At 40.7% G+C, this 17,063-nt stretch overlaps 2 protein-coding genes and 1 pseudogene across 2 annotated transcripts in view; 2 read left to right on the top strand and 1 right to left on the bottom strand.

Moving 5' to 3' along the window:
• The window catches only part of LOC105475368 (round spermatid basic protein 1 like), a 101,996-nt gene that overhangs the window by 77,505 nt on the left and 7,428 nt on the right, over window positions 1–17,063 (bottom strand). The window lies entirely within an intron of this gene.
• LOC139362777 (histone H3.3A-like) lies at window positions 9,233–10,017 on the top strand. Its single transcript, XM_071094735.1, has one exon. The coding sequence runs from the start codon at window positions 9,314–9,316 to the stop codon at window positions 9,722–9,724; it is 411 nt and encodes a 136-aa protein (XP_070950836.1). The 5' UTR covers window positions 9,233–9,313; the 3' UTR covers window positions 9,725–10,017.
• LOC139362778 (large ribosomal subunit protein eL37 pseudogene) lies at window positions 10,658–11,037 on the top strand (annotated as a pseudogene).

Raw genomic sequence — 17,063 nt, 5'->3', positions numbered from 1 at the left:
CCTCCTGTTTTCTAAGCTCCTTTGCAATTATCATATCTTGCTCTTCTTTGCTACCTTCTGTAGAACCTAGAATGGTGCTTTGCATATAAGTGATGCTCAATGTGAATGAAGTTTCCAGGGGGCAAAAGGATTTAAGTAAAAAGAAACAAATTACTATTGATAAGCATTTGAAGGCAATCATAGAAGACAAATAAAAAGCAATATGCAGGGAAAAAATTACCAACAATGAGCAGTGTATTTTACATTGCAGCTATTTCTCTAATAAAATTAAAAATTATCTCAAGGCAAGAAATATAAAGTTCTCCTCTTTGTATCTCCCCTTCTTCCACCCCCACCCAAGCACAAAGCAGGCCATAAATAAGTGTTTTTTAAATCCACATAAGAAAGAAAGCAGCAGGCTGGGCACAGTGGCTCACCCCTGTAATCCCAGCACTTTGGGAGGCCAAGGCAGGAAGATAGATCACTTGAGGTCATTCGACCAAAATGGTGAAACCCCATCTCTACTAAAAATACAAAATGTAGCCGGGCATGGTGGCCCATGCCTGTAATTCCAGCTACTCGGGAGTCTGAGGGATGAGAATCACTTGAACCTGGGAGACTAATGTTGCAGTGAGCCAGTATCACACCACTGCACTCCAGCCTGTGTGACAGAGTGAGACTCTGTAAGAAAGAAACAAAGAAAGGAAAGAAAGGAAAGGAAGGAAAGGAAGAAAAGAAAGGAAGAGAGAAAGAGAGAGAGAAAGAGAGACAGAGAGAGAAAGAAAGAAAAAGAAAAGGAAAGAAAGAAAGAAAAGAAAAGAAAGGAAGAAAGAAAAAGAAAGAAAGCAAGCCTAAATGTATTGTGATATAACAGAAATAATTCAGGCTTTATAATTACACATATTAAGCTCAAATTCTAGCTCTGCCAATAACTGATCAAGTGACACAAAGCAAGCTACTTAACCATGTTGTGCCTCAGTAGTCTCATCTGTATAGATAATAACACTTGTCTTTTACATTTTTTTTTTTTTTTTTTTTTTTTTTTTTTGAGACGGAGTCATGCTCTGTCACCCAGGCTGGAGTGCAGTGGCGCGATCTCGGCTCACTGCAAGCTCTGCCTCCCGGGTTTACGCCATTCTCCTGCCTCAGCCTCCCGAGTAGCTGGGACTACAGGCGCCCGCCACCTCGCCCGGCTAGTTTTTTGTATTTTTTAGTAGAGACGGGGTTTCACCGTGTTAGCCAGGATGGTCTCGATCTCCTGACCTCGTGATCCGCCCGTCTCGGCCTCCCAAAGTGCTGGGATTACAGGCTTGAGCCACTGCGCCCGGCCCCAATTTTTTTTTTTTTTAAACGGAGTTTCACTCTTGTTGCCCAGGCTGGAGTGCAATGGCACAATCTCGGCTCACTGCAACCTCTGCCTCCCAGGTTCAAGCGATTCTCCTGCCTCAGCCTCCCAAGTAGCTGGGATTACAGGCATGCAGCACCACACCCAGCTAATTTTGTATTTTTAGTAGACCCAGGGTTTCTCCATGTTGGTCAGTCTGGTCTTCAACTCCCAAACTCAGGTGATCCACCCACCTCGGCCTCCCAAAGTGCTGGAATTATAGGCGTGAGCCACCACGCCCGGTCTGTCTTTCACAATTTTTATAACAGGCAACATATGCATTGTTTCCAACACTATGTGCAATACCTAATTTTAAGCACTGGACAAATATAGCCATTATTATTAAATATAAATAGAATTTTATTACAAAAGCACCCAGTAACACAGAGTGACAAAAATACTACAATAACAATAGTCACAAGAACACACGAAGAGTAAGAGGAGGGAGGATCATATGGGCCCAAGAGTTCAAGACTGCAGTGAGCCATGATCACACCACTACACTCCACAGTATGGGTGACAAAGTGAGAGACTGTGTCCAAAAAAAAAAAAAGAGAGAGAGAGAGAAAAACAAAGGGAATCTTGACCCAAACCTTACAGATGGAAGTTTTCAAAATGCATTGCAGACCTAAATATAAAATCTAAAACTATAAAATGCCTAGAGAAAATCTGAGAGAAAATCCTGTGATCTAGGGTTAGGAAAAGCTTTTGAAGTTAAGAAACAAAAGATGCAAACCATAGAAGAAATAAAAGTATAAAGTGGGCTTCATTAATTTATAAATTTCTGCTGTGAAAAACTGTGAAAGACAGTATTAAGAGAATGAAAAGACAGAGAATGGTAGAAAACATTTGCAAAACATGTATCTGATAAAGGACTTGTACCCAGAATATGTAAACAACTTTCACAATTTGATAATAAGAAAACAACCCAGTGACACTTTGAACAGACAACTCATCAAAGAAATATATATAGAAAACAAGTACATGAAAAGATGCTCAAAATCACTCTTCATTAGCGTAATGCAAATTAAAACCACAATGAACTACTACTATGCATCTACTAGAATGGCTGAAGATTTTTAAACTGGCAATATCAAGAGTTGGGAGTCTTTCTTGAGGGGAGGTCTGAATAAGGCAAAAACAGAGTTGGGAGAAATGAAAAATATAACTACTTTGGAAAACAGTTTGGCAGTTTCTTGTGAACTTAAACATACTTAACAGCCCACTTACACCTAACAGCCCAACAATTCCACTGCTAGGGCCAGGCACAGTGTCTCATGCCTGTAATTCCAGCACTTTGAGAGGCTACCGCAGGCATGATCACTGGAGGCTAGGAGTTCGAGACCTTCCTGGCCAACATGGTGAGACCCCCATCTCGACTAAAAATTTTTTAAAAATTACCCATGTGTGGTGGCGGGCATCTGTAATCCCAGTTACTTGGGAGGCTGAGGCACAAGAATCACCTAGCCAAGATCACACCACTACACTCCAGCCTGGGCAACAGAGTAAGACTGTCACCAAAAAAAAAAAAAAAAAAAAAAAAAATCCCACTGCTAGGTATTCACCCAAGAAAAATGAAAACATATATCCACTCCAAACTTATTTTTTTTTGAGATGGAGTCTTACTCTGTTGCCCAGGTTGGAGTGCAGTGGTACAATCTCAGCTCACTGCAACCTCTGCCTCCCAGGTTCAAGCAATTCTCATGCCTCAGTCTCCCAAGTAGCTGGGATTACAGACACATGCCACCACGCCTAATTTTTGTATTTTTAGTAGAGATGGGGTTTCACCATGTTGGTCAGGCTGGTCTCAAACTCCCCAACCTCAGGTGATCCGCCCATCTCAGTCTCCCAAAGCGCTGGGATTACAAGCATGAGTCACCACATACAGCCCACTAAAAGATTTTTTTTTTTTTTTTTTTTTTTTGAGACGGAGTCTCACTCTGTCCCCCAGGCTGGAAGGCAGGGGTGCGATCTCGGCTCACTGCAAGCTCCACCTCCCGGGTTCACGCCATTCTCCTGCCTCAGCCTCCCGAGTAGCTGGGACTATAGGCACCTGCCACCATGCCTGGCTAATTTTTTTGTATTTTTAGTAGAGTCGGGGTTTCACCGTGTCAGCCAGGACGGTCTCGATCTCCTAACCTTGTGATCTGCCCGCCTCAGCCTCCGAAAGTGCAGGGATTACAGGCATGAGCCACCGTGCCCGGCCGCCCACTACAAGATTTCTATGTGAATGTTTAGGGCAGGCTTACTCATAATCTTCAAATACCAGAAACAATCCAAATGTCCACCAATTTGTAGCAACAAATTGTGCTATCTCCACAAAAGGAATTACTACTTAGAAACAAAAATAAATGAACTGATTCATACAACTGTACTAATGGATCTCGAAAGCAATATAACAAGTGAAAAAAGCTAGACAGAAAAAGCTAGTGTTTGATTCAATTTATATGACATTCTAAAAAAGGCAAAACTATCGGGACAGAAAACAGATCACCCTCGGATTAAAGATGATGGGAGAGCACTGAGTAGCAAGAGAGAACTCTCTGCCGTGATAAAAATCTGCTATGTCATTACTCTGCTGGTGGCTATCAACTATTCATCAAAACTCATAAAACTATATACCTAAAAAAGGGTAAATGTATTTTATGTAAATTACAATTCAATAAGTTTAATGTTTCAAAAAGCCAGGAAAATTCTGAATAAGAGTATCAGGATTTTTGCCCTATAGATATCAAATCTATCCTAAAGATAGAGTAATGAGGGTATTAGTTGAGCAGAAACAAATTTACAGAGGTAAATGTAAAAAAGTGTAAATCTAAAAACAGACCCAACTACACATATGATTTTAGTATGATAAACATTAGCATTCTACATCTTTGTGGAAAGGAAGGACTATTCAATAAATGATGTTAAAACAACTAATTACTAGAACAAAATTAATTTGGATTCCTAATTTTGTGTCTAAATAAATTCTAAACAGAGCAAAGATTTTAATCAATAATGTCATATAAAATAATAATAGGCTATTTAAGAAAATATTTTTATGAACTAAAGGTAGAAATAACATTTCTAAGAAATAAAAGCCAGAACAGCCAAGCGAAGTGGCTCACACCTATAATCCCAACACTGGAAGAGGCCAAGGCATGAGGACTGCTTGAGGCCAGAAGTTTGAGATCAGCCTGGGCAACACAGTAAGACTGTGTCTTCATTTAAAAAAAAAAAAAAAAAAAGAGAGAGGATGGGGGCGGTGGCTCACACCTGTAATTCCAGCACTTTGGGAGGCCGAGGTGGGCAGATCACGAGGTCAGGAGATCAAGACCATCCTGGCTAACATGGTGAAACCCCGTCTCTACTAAAAATACAAAAAATTAGCCAGGCATGGTGGCGGATGCCTGTAGTCCTAGCTACCCGGGAGGCTGAGGCAGGAGAATGGCGTGAACTCGGGAGGCGGAGCTTGCAGTGAGCTGAGATCACACCACTGCGCTCTAGCCTGGGCAACAGAGTGAGACTCCATCAAAAAAAGAAAAAAAGGAGAGAGAGAAAAGCCAAAAAATTAAATTACTGATCAATTTGAGTACATAAAAACATAAAATTTCCATATGAAAGAAAGACCAAGCACAACTCCCTTAAATAATGTTTATGAACTAATGATAGTTTAGAGAGAAAAAAACTGCAACAGTAAAGGGATAATATGTCTAATATACAAAGTTTCACAAACCAATTTTTAAAAAAAGAAAAGGATAAGTCCCTCAGACTTGGCAAAGCACATGAACATTTAAGTGAAATGTGAAAATGTGTTTAATCTTAATCATTAATAAATGCAAATCATAAAATTTCCAACAATCAAAACGTGGATTTTGAAATCTGAGAAAACAGCATTGGAAAGAATGTAAAAAATGGACAGTCTCATATATATATATATATATTTTTTTTTTTGAGATGGAGTCTCGCTCTGTCGCCCGGGCTGGAGTGCAGTGGCCAGATCTCAGCTCACTGCAAGCTCTGCCTCCCGGGTTTACGCCATTCTCCTGCCTCAGCCTCCCAAGTAACTGGGATTACAGGCACCCGCCATCTCGCCCGGCTAGTTTTTTGTATTTTTTAGTAGAGACGGGGTTTCACCGTGTTAGCCAGGGTGGTCTCGATCTCCTGACCTCGTGATCCACCCGTCTCGGCCTCCCAAAGTGCTGGGATTACAGGCTTGAGCCACCGCGCCCGGCCTGGACAGTCTCATATATAATGCAAGTGATATAGCAAATTGTTCATCTTTCAGGAAAGCATTATTTATCAAAATTTAAAGTGTATATATCTTTAACTTTCCCCTTACCCTCTATAATTTAACTTTTAGAACTTTATCCTAAGTTTTAAATGAATAAATGCCCACACATGAAGTTTTATTTTAGCATCATTTACAACAGAAAAAAGAATATAATGTTTCTTTTGAGTTATGAGTTAAATATATTATGGTTTATACATATAATGCAAATAGGAATACTAGGTAAGCAATTAAAATTGATAATATAGTTCTACATGTATTCACATGGAACAGTATTTCTAATATACTGCTAAATGAAAAAAGCAGGTTGCAGAACACATAAACAACGTTGTGTACATTAAAAAAATCACATATGTGGCCAGGCACAATGGCTCACGCCTGTAATCCCAGCACTTTGGGAGGCTGAGGACGGTGGATCACCTGAGGTCAGGAGTTTAAGACCAGCCTGGCCAACATGGAGAAACCCGTCTCTACAAATACACAAAAATTAGCCAGGCATGATGGCAGGTGTCTGTAATCCCAGCTACTCGGGAGGCAGAGGCAGGAAAACGGCTTGAACCTGGAGTGGAGGTTGCAGTGAGCCAAGACTGCACCACTGCACTCCAGCCTGGATAACAGAGCGAAACTCCGTCTCAAAAAAAAAAAAAAAAAACAAAAACAAAAAAAAACATTTATGTATATATAAGATTTGTAGACATATAAAAAAGCATACACATAAAAATTATATACATGTACATATAAGTGAAAATAATACACTAAGTGAAAATATAATCATTAAAACATAACAGTATTTCAGATGTTTTTCTTCCTAAAATTTGAATTATTTTTACAATGAACATATACTATTATAGTTAGAAAATTTAATTAGGCAATTTTCATTATGATTACAAAAAAAACATACAATTATAAAATGTCAAACGAGCTTACAAAGAACCTTCAGTATTTGGTTCAAGCCTCTTATTTTACAGATGAAGACCCTCAGCCTCACACAGGTTTTACTCCTTTCCTTCAGATCACAAATGGGTGGTAGGGCAAGAATTTGCTCCTAAGGCCTCCTGATTCTCAGTGCTATGGTTTTTCCATTGTATATTACACAACATGTATGTTTTCACTCATAATTCTATATATATGGAAGTATGCAAAACAGGTAAAAATTTTACTAGAAATTTACACTGTACTTAAATATGGTTCCTTCTGAACACAGAACAATTACTCAAAATGCCACTATTCTAAAATAAGAAAAAGTATTCCCTCCTTTACTTCTATCCATCCATTCCCAAACTGTTGTTGGTTAACACAGCTTTTGTAAACAAACTCAGACTAACAATACAGGCTGGGCACTGTGGCTCACACTTGTAATCCTAGTACTTTCAGAGGCTAAGACAGGAGGATTGCCTGAACGCAGTTCAAGACCAGCCTGAGCAACACAGCAAGAAGCCATCTCTACAAAAAACTTTTTTTAAATCGGCCAGGTGTGGTGGTGCTCACCTGTAGTCCTAGCTACTTGGGAGGCTGGGCAAGGGGACTGCATGAGCCCAGGGGTTCGACATTACAGTGGGCTATAACCAAGCCACTGAACTCTGGCCTGGGTGACAGCAAGACTGTGTTCCCAAAAATAAAAATAGTTAAAAAAAAAAAATTTAATATGCAAAAGATCTTCTTTATACAATGTAGTGATAAGTTTCAACTATGTGAAGTTAGAGTATACAAAATGGCAATTCTGATAACTCAATTTGTGAAATATAATTAGATTACTATTACCCACACAGTTTATTTCCTTTCTACTTGACAATTTGCCTGTTGTCTGTGAGCTGCTGATCAACTTCTTATCCCATTATCACCCTTCTGCTGTTTTCAGTTTGAAATACCAGCCAATTGTTTTTCTAAATGACAATCAGGCATCTCTTCTGAGCAGCTAAAAAGGGCTGAAATGTACTGCAACTCATTCAGTTCCCAACTATGTATCCAGAAGTTGAAGGTCTGATCCAAAAGAAGATAATCACAGACCCAGCTTTCACAGAACTTACAGTCTTGCAAAGAGGACAAACAAGTTACTAAAATGAAGGAAAGAAGGCTGGGCATGGTGGCTCAAGCCTGTAATCCTAGCACCTTGGGAGGTTGAGGCAGGCAAATCACTTGAGATCAGGAGTTTGAGACCAGCCAGGCCAACATGGTGAAACCCATCTCTACTGAAAATACAAAAATTAGCCAGGCATGGTGGCAGGCGCCTGTAATCCCAGCTAATCAGGAGGCTGAGGCAGGAGAATCACTTGAACCCAGGAGGCAAAGGTTACAGTGAGCCAAGATCGCGCCACTGCACTCCAGCCTGAGCAACAGAGCGAGACTCCATCTCAGAAACAACAAAAAACAAGAAAATGAAGTAAAGAAAGTCAGCATAAGAGAAGAACAAAGTGAAGGGAACCTAACCTAGTCATAGAGGAGCACAGGCCTCCCTTTCAAGTTGAGACCTAGAGAGATGAGCAGACATTAGCTAGGTGTAGTAAAAGTGTGGAGCTGGGGACGGAAAGAAAATGGGTGGAGAAAGTTCTAGGCGGTGAGAAGCACTAGAAGAACCTGAAGAACAAAACAAGAATATGATCATCCAGAGCTCTGGAAGACATTTCAAGGAATCTGAACTTCATCCCAGCAACAGAAAAGTGAGATGATTAGACATGCATTTAGATGAAATACATGGTTCAGGGTGGTATGGCTGTACACTAGATATGCATTTAGATATCTGGTTATCACTCTGACCATATAGCATAAAGAATGAAGTGAAAGCACATGGATCTGAAGTAGGGAGCCCACTAAGGAGGCAACTGTGCAATAATCCTGGCAAGAGACAATGGTAATTTGAACTAAGACTAGTAGAAAAGACAGAGCAAAAGTGGAAAGATACGAAAGACAGTGAGTGGTAACCAGATTTGGCTACAAGTTAAATGACAGCAGAGGGTACAAACCCAGTTTTCAAGACTGAGCCACTAGGTATATGGTACTGAGACAAGGAATATACATAGCAAGACAAATCTGGATAAAGAAGACTAAAAGTTTTGAACATATTAATTCTACAGTCTTAAAAAATATCTGGCCAGGCACGGTGGCTCACATCTGTAAACCCAGCACTTTGGGAGGCCGAGGTGGGCGGATCACAAGGTCAGGAGTTCGAGACCAGCCTGGCCAACATGGTGAAACCCTGTCTCTACTAAAGATACAAAAATTAGCCAGGGTGCAGTGGCAGGCGCCTGTAATCCCAGCTACTCGGGAGGCTAAGGCAGGAGAACTGCTTGAACCCAGGAAGCAGAGGTTGCAGTGAGCCAAGATCACGCCGCCACTGCACTCCAGCCTGGGTGACAGAGCAAGACTCCGTCTCAAAAAAAAAAAAAAAAAAAAATCTAAGGACATATTAAATGTCAAGGAAGCAATTTATATAGATTTAAAAGTGGACTAAGTTAAAATTTGAGGAGTGCTAACAATGGACACGAGAAAACTACCAGGGCAATAAGCAAAAGCCAGAAAGAAGAGTACAAAGGGCCCAAAACCAAGCCAAATACTGAAATTAGTGGCAGAAGACAGACAATGAAAATTAGGGGGCCGTCGCTCTCTAACGCCAGCGCCGCCTCTCGCTCGCCGAGCTCCAGCCGAAGGAGAAGGGGGGTAAGTAAGGAGGTCTCTGTACCATGGCTCGTACAAAGCAGAATGCCCGCAAATCGACCAGTGGTAAAGCACCCAGGAAGCAACTGGCTACAAAAGCCACTCGCAAGAGTGCGCCCTCTACTGGAGGGGTGAAGAAATCTCATTGTTACAGGTCTAGTACTGTGGCGCTCCGTGAAATTAGACGTTATCAGAAGTCCACTGAACTTCTGATTCACAAACTTCCCTTCCAGCGTCTGGTGCGAGAAATTGCTCAGGACTTTAAAACAGATCTGCGCTTCCAGAGCGCAGCTATCGGTGCTTTGCAGGAGGCAAGTGAGGCCTATCTGGTTGGCCTTTTTGAAGACACCAACCTGTGTGCTATCCATGCCAAACGTGTAACAATTATGCCAAAAGACATCCAGCTAGCACGCCGCATACGTGAAGAACGTGCTTAAGAAGCCACTATGATGGGAAACATTTCATTCTCAAAAAAAAAAGAAAAAAAAATTCTCTTCTTCCTGTTATTGGTAGTTCTGAACGTTACATATTTTTTTTCCATGGGGTCAAAAGGTACCTAAGTATATGATTGCGAGTGGAAAAATAGGGGACAGAAATCAGGTATTGGCAGTTTTTCCATTTTCATTTGTGTGTGAATTTTTAATATAAATGCAGAGGCGTAAAGCATTAATGCAAGTTAAAATGTTTCAGTGAACAAGTTTCAGCAGTTCAACTTTGTAATAATTATAAATAAACCTGTTAAATTTTTCTGGACAATGCCAGCATTTGGATTTTTTTAAAACAAGTAAATTTCTTATTGACGGTAAAAAAAAAAAAAGAAAAAAAAGAAAAAAGAAAATTAGGGTGGTGGGGATGGAAGACTCTAAACAGTTAATTTTGTTACCTAGGAACTAAGGAGGACTCTAGATTATTTGCTCCTCATTAAAAAAAGTAACTATTGGCCGGGCACGGTGGCTCACACTTATAATCCCAGCACTTTCGCAGGCCAAGGCAGGGGGATCACCTGAGGTCTGGAGTTTGAGACAAGCCTGGCCATTATGGTGAAACCCCGTCTCTACTAAAAATACAAAAATTAGCCAGGTGTAGTGGCGGGCACCTGTAATTCCAGCTAATCGGGAGGCTGAGGCAGGAGAATCGCTTGAACCCAGGAGGCGGAGGTTGCAGTGAGCCAAGATTGTGCCACTGCACTCCAGCCTGAGTGACAGAGTAAGATTCTGTCTGAGAAGAGAAGAGAAGAGAGAAGAGGAGAGAAGAAGAGAGAGGAGAGAGGAGAGAAGAGGAAAAAGAGAAAAGAGAAAAGAAAAGAAAAGAAAAGAAAAGAAAAGAAAAGAAAAGAAAAGAAAAGAAAAGAAAAGAAAAGAGCTCTCTGGTCTCGGCTGCAGAAGCGAGATGACGAAGGGAACGTCATCGTTTGGAAAGCGTCGCAATAAGATGCACACATTGTGCCGCCGCTGTGGCTCTAAGGCCTACCACCTTCAGAAGTCGACCTGTGGCAAATGTGGCTACCCTGCCAAGCGCAAGAGAAAGTATAACTGGAGTGCCAAGGCTAAAAGACGAAATACCACCAGAACTGGTCGAATGAGGAACCTAAAAATTGTATACCGCAGATTCAGGCATGGATTCTGTGAAGGAACAACACCTAAACCCAAGAGGGCAGCTGTTGCAGCATCTAGTTCATCTTAAGAATGTCAACGATTAGTCATGCAATAAATGTTCTGGTTTTAAAAAATAAAAATAAAATAAAAAATAAAAAAAAGGAGAGGAGAGGGGAGGGGAGGGGAGGGGAGGGGAGGGGAGGGGAGAGGAGAGACTACTGCTATCTGCCCCTGTGAGTTCTAAAAGGGTCCCTCCACACAGGCAGGCAGACACACATACACATACACATACACATACACATACACATACACATACACATACACGTACACATACAAAACAGAATCCCTTCTATGTCAAGCAGTTATTTTTAACCCTTACCACTGACTCACCACTAATGTTGAGTTCTATCTGATGACAAAACTCTAATATAAGGTACCGGACTACATTTCAAACTCAGTTCTCCGGCGGGCCAACTCGCAATTTTTCAGTGATATGCTTATTCTCTTCATCGGAAGCCATGAAAATATCTCTGAATCCTCCTTTCTTGCTACACATTCAATAATCAAGATGCTTTATCATATGTTTCTCTCTAGGTCTTCCTTTCCATGTCCAAGTATACCAATCATTTTTTCAGTAAAATCACTTCATTTCACTAATACAGTAGTCTTCAATATCTGTCTCCAATTCTTCTCTCAGCCAATCCATCCTACACAATGCCAAAGTTATTACTGCTAAAATACCAATTTAAATATATTATCATCCTCCTAAAAAACTGTGTCTTGCTGTTGCACACAAAATAGTCTGAACTTGGCCGGGCGCAGTGGCTCACGCCTATAATTCCAGCACTTTGGGAGGCCGAGGCAGGTGGATCACAAAGTCAGGAGATCGAGACCATACTGGCTAACGTAGTGAAACCCCGTCTCTACTAAAAATACAAAAAATTAGCCGGGCGTGGTGGTGGGCGCCTGTAGTCCCAGCTACTGGGGAGGCTGAGGCAGGAGAATGGCGTGAACCCAGAAGGCGGAGCTTGCAGTGAGCCAAGATCGTGCCACTGCATTCCAGCCTGGGCTACAGAGCAACACTCTGTCTCAAAAAAAAAAAAAAAATTGTCTGAACTCCTCATCCTGGCAAAAGGAAGGCACACTGTGGCCAACTTTCAACTGCCATGCCATCTTAACTTCCAACTTTGTACAAAAGCATCTATCTCAGCCAATGGTTCTCTTCCCAGACTACTGAACATGCCACACACCCTCCTGCCTCTACAATCTTATTCACACCATCCCACCTCCCAACCCCAAACAAGCCTGTCTCCATCATCTCCATTTACCTAAATTCTACTCTTCCTCCAAAACCCAGTTCATTCATTTGATAGTCTCATAACGCAAGGTATGATTCTAGATGAAGGAGATTTAAAAACAAATTTAACAAAGTTTGCATGGTACTTGAGAGTTGGGGCTCTGAAATCAGACTATCTAAAGATCTGAAACCTAGATTTACAACTTATTTTATATTTAAATTTTCTGAACTCCCATACAGTATTTATGAAAGGCTAACGTCTAATTAAACTTTAAAGGACTAGTGAAAATTATATAAAACCACAGTATATGTAAAGAGCTAAGTACAGGTCTATACATTTTGGCTATTATTATTACTATTTCTGTCCTCAAAGAGCTCATATCCCAGCTCATGGTGCACCCAAGTACTCACTGCATAAGCTTATGACCTATCTCGAAAGTGCCTGATATAGATGCCAGTCATCTATAATTTAAAAAAAGAGAGAAGTGCTTGACAAAATTTACAAATTTTGGTACTTTCATTATTCTCAAATGAGAAAACTGAATAATAGTGAATATTCATTCCTTTAAGATATAAAATTCATCAGTGATCCAACCAGAATATTATCCCAGGATATCTGCTTTCCATATATTGCTCCAATGACAAACAGTGAAAGTGGTTCTAAGTTAAATATCTACAGGAAACATATACCCTTCTATAAAAAAAGCTGGCTGGGCGCGGTGGCTCACGCCTATAATCCCAGCACTTTGGGAGGCTGAGGTGGGCGGATCACGAGGTCAGGAGATCGAGACCATCCTGGCTTACACAGTGAAACCCTGTCTCTACTAAAAATACAAAAAATTAGCCAGGCGTGGTGGCGGGCGACTGTAGTCCCAGCTACTGGGGAGGCTGAGGCAGGAGAATGGCGTGAACCTAGGAGGCAGAGCTTGCAGTGAGCCGATATCGCACCACTGCACTCCAGCCTCGGCGACAGACCAAGACTCCATCTCAAAAAAAAAAAAAAAAAGCTAACAAAAGTAGCTACTTAAATATGCAATGCAAACATGGTTGATAAAATTAATTTCTTAAAAAAAAGGTATTATATATTTTTTCTTCAGATTAATCACTGAGTGTAAGGGAAAGGTCATAAATGATCACTAAAACAATACCTACTCTAAAGGACTTCATGAAATCTAGTTCAAGGCCAGACGCAGTTGCTCAAGCCTGTAATCCCAGCACTTTGGGAAGCCAAGGCGGGTGGACACTTGAGGTCGGGCATTCAAGACCAGTTGGGTCAACAGGGTGAAACCCTGTCTCTACTAAAAATACAATTAGCTGGGCATGGTGGCACACAACTGTAACTCCAGCTACTTGGGTGGCTGAGGCATGAGAATCACTTGAACCGAGGCAGAGGTTGCAATGAGCTGAGATCGCGCCACTGCACTCCAGCCTGGGTGACAGAGTGAGACTCTGTCTCAAAAAAACAAAATCTAGTTTAATGGGAATTCATATGGGTATACAGTTAATCTATATTAGCCAAGAGAGGGCATCATGGAATAGAGATTATAATTTTAAATTATACACAGTATCAGTAATACATATTTGCTATATTTAAAAATTGGCAGGGCTTTTTTATTTTTGGCCATGTTACCAATATTGTAATAGATTACCAACTGTAACTGGACTACTACAATCAATCTTTATCTACAAGCACTGTGCAAGTGGCCTTCCAAAATTCAAAGTATGGTGAATTAAGAATTCAATAAAAGTGTTTACCACAAGATTCTGACCATACAGATAACAATAAACTTACAGTATTTACTCTGGTATCAGAAATAAAAATAGATTGCCAAATTTTAAACTAGACATAGGAGGAGCAATTTATACTGAATTTCCCACCCCCCAAAATAATTCATTTTATATTTAGAAATCATTTGGCATCATTCTTTAACCCCCAATGAAATGGTTAGGCTGGGATAATTAACAATATAATGCCATTAAGGCCAGGCCTAGTGGTTCATGCCTGTAATACCAGCACTTTGGGAGGTCGAGGCGGGCAGATCACTTGAGGTCAGGAGTTGGAGACCAGTCTAGCCAACACAGTGAAACCTGTCTCTATCAAAAATACAAAAGTTGCTGGGCGCAGTGGCTCATGCCTGTAATCCCAGCGCTTTGGGAGGCCAAGGCGGGCAGATCATAAGGTCAGGAGCTCAAAACCAGCCTGGCCAACATGGTGAAAACCCATCTCTACTAAAACTACAAAACATTAGCCCAGCGTAGTGGCAGGCACCTGTAATCCCAGCTACTCAGGAGTCCAAGGCAGGAAAATCGCTTGAACTCGGGAGGCAGAAGTTGCAATGAACCAAGATCGCACCATTGCACTCCACCGTGGGCGACAAAAGCAAGATTCCATCTCAAAAAAAAAAAAAAGAAAAGAAAAGAAATTAAATACAAAAGTTAGGCGGGTATGGTGGCACGCACCTGTAATCCCAGCTACTTGGGATGCTGAGGCAGGAGAATTGCTTGAACCTGGGAGGCAGAGGTTACAGTGAACCAAAATCACATCACTGCACTCCAGCCTTGGCAACAAAGTGAGACTTCATCTCAGAAAAAAACAAAAAAACAAGAAAGAAAATGTTATTAAGTAAAAGATAGTCAGGGAATTGGATATTCACAAAGCATCACCCCACAGATTACAAGCTAAATGCAAATATAAAAACGAACCATTACAGGCCAGGTGTGGTGGCTCATGCCTGTAATCATGAGGCCGAGGCAGGCGGATCACCTGAGGTCAGGAGTTTAAGACCAGCCTGGTCAACATGATGAAACCCTGTCTCTACTAAAAACACAAAACTTAGCTGGGCATGGTGGCATGCGCCTGTAATCCCAGCTACCCAGGAGGCTGAGGCAGGAGAATCGCTGGAACCCGGGTGGCAGAGGTTGCAGTGAGCTGAGATCGAGCCACTGCACTCCAGCCTTGGTGACAGAGCAAGACTCCATCTCAAAAAAAAAAAAAAAGAATCATTACAATGGAGAGACCTAGTGGTCACCTTAATCAAGTAATCAAATTTAACACCATTAATAATGAGACAATCTAAAGACTGTATGCCTCCTGATGTAATATGAGCACCTAGGAAACACTCTCACCCAAACTGTTTAACCTGAATTTAACAGAGTCTTTATAGCTAACTTCCAATTTACAAGAAATATAAAGTATCACCACAATAAGATAACTATTTAAAAATTATGAATACAGGAAAATTTGCATGATAATAAGTATGCTGGACTGGTATCTTCAAAAAGTCAATGTCATATTAAAGAGTCAAGGTACATGTATTTTATCACAATTTTTAAAAAATTTTTTAACAAGAGCTAATCTGGAAAATATAGAAGCAAATCTATTCTAGATGGGCAATATACCAAATTAATGACAGTATGGGGGTTGAGATATCACAGATACATCAATTAATGATAGTTTGGGGTAAAGGAAGAATCTCACTTGTATATTTACACATTTACACACACACACAATTAAAACTTTATTTTTTTGAGATGGAGTTTCGCTCATCACCTGTCACCCAGGGTAGAGTGCAATGGCGCCATCTTGGCTCACTGCAACCTCCACCTCCCAGGTTCAAGTGATTCTCCTGTCTCAGCCTCCCAAGTAGCTGGGATAACAGGCGCCCAACACAGCTAATTTTTGTATTCTTGATAGTGACGGGGTTTCACCATGTTGGCCAGGCTAGTTTTGAACTTCTGACCCCAGGTGATCCACCCACCTCAGCCTCCCAAAGTGCTGGGTTTACAGGCATGAGCCACCGTGCCTGGCTACTATTTAAACTTCATAAGCACTATTAGTTATGTAATGGGAAAAAAAAAAATCAGTCCTAATTGTTTCTTAGTAAAATTATTTACATCTGGAATAGGCTTTAAAATGCTAGAGCCAAAAATAAATAAATAAGTGGAGATGGGGAAGTGAAAAAAACTGTTGAAGTAGCATAATGAGTACACCCAGAATTCAAAGTACACTGGTTTCTTTTGTATTAATTAAAAATCTTGTGATTAAAAGTTAAATTTTTCAATCTGTAATTCAAGAAAATATAAAATATACAACATAAAGTTTAATGTATACTCAAAATGAAAATGTTTTGAAGTTACAAGTTTATCATTATTTTTCAATATCCTATGTTAGGTAGTTTATCCATTACTTGAAAAGTTTAATTCACTTGAGATTGGTGAAAAATTAATGAGATTTATTATAACCAACTTAAAACTTCTGAAATACAAACTTCTTTCAAAAAGTTAGTATGGTTCATTCTAACTATCAGGTGGTCTCAGAAACCAGGACACCATGGGAAAATTAGACAAATTATACTTACTTGTGAAACTACATGTCTCCAATGTGTTAGGTATGAAAGTAAGGTCAGGAACTAGCATCCCTTACGAATGCCTAACAATATGCCAGGTTCTACAATATACTATGTTCATTCTAACAATCACCCTGTGAAAATATCATGCCTTTATAACAGACGTATATCAGCTCAAAAAGAGTAACTGTATCAGGGCGTGGTTGCACACCTGTAGTCCTAGCTACTGGGGAGGGTGAAGCAGGAAGATCCTCTGAGCTCAGGAGTTCAAGGTTACATTGAGCTAAGACAGTGCCACTGCATTCCAACCTGGGCAACAGAGCAAGATTCCTGTCTCTTAAAAATATACCCAAACAGGCCGAGCATGGTGGCTCACACCTGTAATCCCAGCACTTTGGGAGGCAGAGGCAGGCAGATCACCTGAGGTTAGGAGTTCGCCAACACAGTGAAACCCCATCTCTACAAAAACACAAAAATTAGCTGGGCATGGTGGTGGGCACCTGTAGTCCCAGCTACTTGGGAGGCTGAGGCAGGAGAA

This window comes from Macaca nemestrina, chromosome 4 (assembly GCF_043159975.1).
Source record: "Macaca nemestrina isolate mMacNem1 chromosome 4, mMacNem.hap1, whole genome shotgun sequence".
NCBI lineage: Eukaryota > Metazoa > Chordata > Mammalia > Primates > Cercopithecidae > Macaca > Macaca nemestrina.
Note: the sequence above shows the minus strand (reverse complement) of the source record. Positions and strands in the feature narration are given on the sequence as shown.

Excerpts from the sequence above, each read along its gene's own strand:
- LOC139362777 (XM_071094735.1), top strand. The coding sequence starts at position 9,314 with ATGGCTCGTACAAAGCAGAATGCCCGCAAATCGACCAGTGGTAAAGCA.